The sequence below is a fragment of the Temnothorax curvispinosus genome, unplaced genomic scaffold (assembly GCF_003070985.1).
Source record: "Temnothorax curvispinosus isolate PA1 unplaced genomic scaffold, ASM307098v1 QBEX01014307.1, whole genome shotgun sequence".
Lineage (NCBI taxonomy): Eukaryota > Metazoa > Arthropoda > Insecta > Hymenoptera > Formicidae > Temnothorax > Temnothorax curvispinosus.
In genome coordinates this window covers 1-2,701 of record NW_020224087.1, presented here as the reverse complement: position 1 = coordinate 2,701, position 2,701 = coordinate 1, and the positions used below count along the sequence as shown (strand labels likewise).

Genomic DNA, 2,701 nt, shown 5'->3' with positions numbered 1-2,701 from the left:
ACTTGCTACGTGCAATATGCAGATCGATGTTCCCGCTTTTGCTTGTATAAAATCTTTATTTCAATAATTACTTAATTCTACTTTTGTTCAATTAGTTAAAGGATTATTTCAGTTATCAATGGATTAGACCTACTGAGGATATACTTAAAAAAACATGTCAACAATAATATCTTATGGATGATAGAAAACTATAAAGGGGAAATAGCGCTAGACGGATCCAGCTGAAAATTGGACGAGAAGCTTGCCGAGCTCTGATTTATAAAACTGTTATAATAACATACATTTTTCAAAATACATACCTCAAGATATGCAAACACACAGTTGCATTGAATGCCAGATACAACCTATAAAATATGAAAATATTTAATATATATATATATATATATATAACTATACGCTCTGAAAGGGATAACAAATATCATTTACTTACTTCTTTGCTTTATTATGTGTTTAATATCGATCGATTCACTGCAGTCAATCAAGATCGTGTCACTGACACATAAAGTTTAAGCTACAACCATAAAACTTAAGAAATGATAATCGCACAAACTATCACAGTCGGTATTCCCAAGTCGATAATCGCGTATCGATAAACAATACGTGTTTGCAATTTTAATGATGTGATCCATGGTACGAAACGCATGTGCAATGCGGAATTGACAGAACGTTCGAAAATTGGTTCGATATTTTTTTACGTTTATTCCGCCGATTTCTTTATGCAGCGGAAAACGTGGAAGCGTAATCTGTGCGTGCTAATAATATACATTATTTTGATAGATACAATAAAGGAATCTACGAAAAGGGTCTTGTGATTGGCGTCAATTGCGCTTCCGCGAATTTTACTCTATGGGACATTGGAATAAATTAGAAAATACATTTTTTTTACTTTTCACGTTTCCGCTTTAGGAGAAAAGTTACATGATCGCTACCCAGACATATTTATATTTATAAACTAATACGTTTTAAATAAACTATATGATTCGTACAGATAAACAAGTGTAAAATAGTCAGCAGAACAACTGTTGAGTTATAATCTTATCAACACTCTACGTTAATTTGTTGGTTCTAAAATTCCGTCAATTGCGCTCTACTGAAATGTATTTTCTAATTTATTCTAATGTCCCATGGAGTAAAATTTGCGGAATCGCAATTGATGCTAGCCAATCGCAGTCAATCAGATCGCGTCACTGACACATAAAGTTTAAGCTACAACCATAAAGCAGAGAGCACACACTTCTGCATAACGCATAATGCGTAAGCATAAGAAAATTGATTGGTCTATTTTCTTATGCACATGTGATTATAGACCAATCAATTTTCTTATGCTTACGCATTATGCGTTATGCAAAAGTGTGTGCTCCCCGCTTTAAACTTAAGAAATCATGATAATCGCACAAACTATCACAGTCGATAATCCCAAAACATGGGACATTAGAATAAATTAGAAAATACATTTCAGTAGAACGCAATTGGCGAAATGTCTGCGATTGGACAGACTTCGTTCCGACAATTGTGCATTGCTCATACGTTCCGTATCATGAGATCGCTCCATAAGTTCGATTTATGAAGGCCGTAACTGTTGATTTAAGCCGTAATTAAACCCTAAGAAATTAATTAATCACATTTGATTATTCTTCTCACATTCGACTGTCATTGGTCAATTTCTTAGGGTTTACGGCTTAAACCAACGGTTACGACCTTTATAAATCGACCTTTAAAAACAAAAAACGATCTATTAGCGCTACATGAGCGCGGGTCCGCTCGGCCTCGACTGTCGGCCATTACTGGTAGCACGGTATACGGTATAGCCACCATCAGTTCATCGTTCCTCGTCAGCCCACAATCGCGAAGGTTTCCGATTGCGTGTGGTCGACGCCACCAAGCTGGCTCAACGTCGCAAGCACAAACGTTCGAACCAGTTCCTCGACGTCGAGACCGTCTTCTTCCTCCTCCTCGAGTCAGTTCAGTTATTGCAGCTACCAAGTGCCGCGGCGAACGCTGCATTGATACCTCGTCACCAAGCGTTTTCAAGCATGATGGAGGATAAACTCAACCAACTTAATATGAATGTAAGTATACATTTAATTAATCTCAAAATCTCGGATACTCGCAACTCGTCGCATCGCGTAAGAATGGGTGCGTTCAGCCGATACTCCGCTAGCCTAGCAATCGTGAGCAGTCGCTCGTTTTCGCTCGTTTCCTCTCCTTTGACCCAATGGATTAAAAAGAGAGGAAACGAGCGACTGCTCACGATTGCTAGGCTAGCGAAGTATCGGCTGAACGCACCCAATATAACATATAATATACCGCATATATATATATAACTCATTTATTTTATAGGATGATGAATCTACGTCTGACGTAGACGTGAATATGGAGAATAAGGATAAGGATAAGGAAGAAATGAAGCGACTACAAAAAGAAAATGCGAAATTGCGGCGACAACTCGCCGCAATTAAATCGCCATCGCCACTATCAGAGCTGTTAGTGAGAAACGCACAGGCACCATCAACAACACCGGCACCACCGGCGGCACCGACACCGGCACAGCTACCAGCAACGCCAGCCACATCAAGAAACTCCTGTCTTCCTCCAGAAAAACGTAAATACAATTAATCTATTAAAATACAGTTATGGTATTTAATCTTTTAGCATTTTGAATTGAGCCGGGTTTGCTCATTCCGAGAGCGATTATTGACGT

The 2,701-nt window shown here is 38.5% G+C and overlaps 1 protein-coding gene across 1 annotated transcript; it reads left to right on the top strand.

Annotated features, from left to right (window-relative positions):
* Positions 1 to 1,836: 1,836 nt before the first annotated feature.
* LOC112464562 lies at positions 1,837 to 2,602 on the top strand (the record flags this gene model as incomplete). The annotated part of the gene is made up of 2 exons (XM_025031613.1): positions 1,837 to 2,069; positions 2,341 to 2,602. Coding segments are annotated over 2 exons (495 nt in total), but the record flags the coding sequence as incomplete, so codon positions are not given.
* Positions 2,603 to 2,701: the final 99 nt, after the last annotated feature.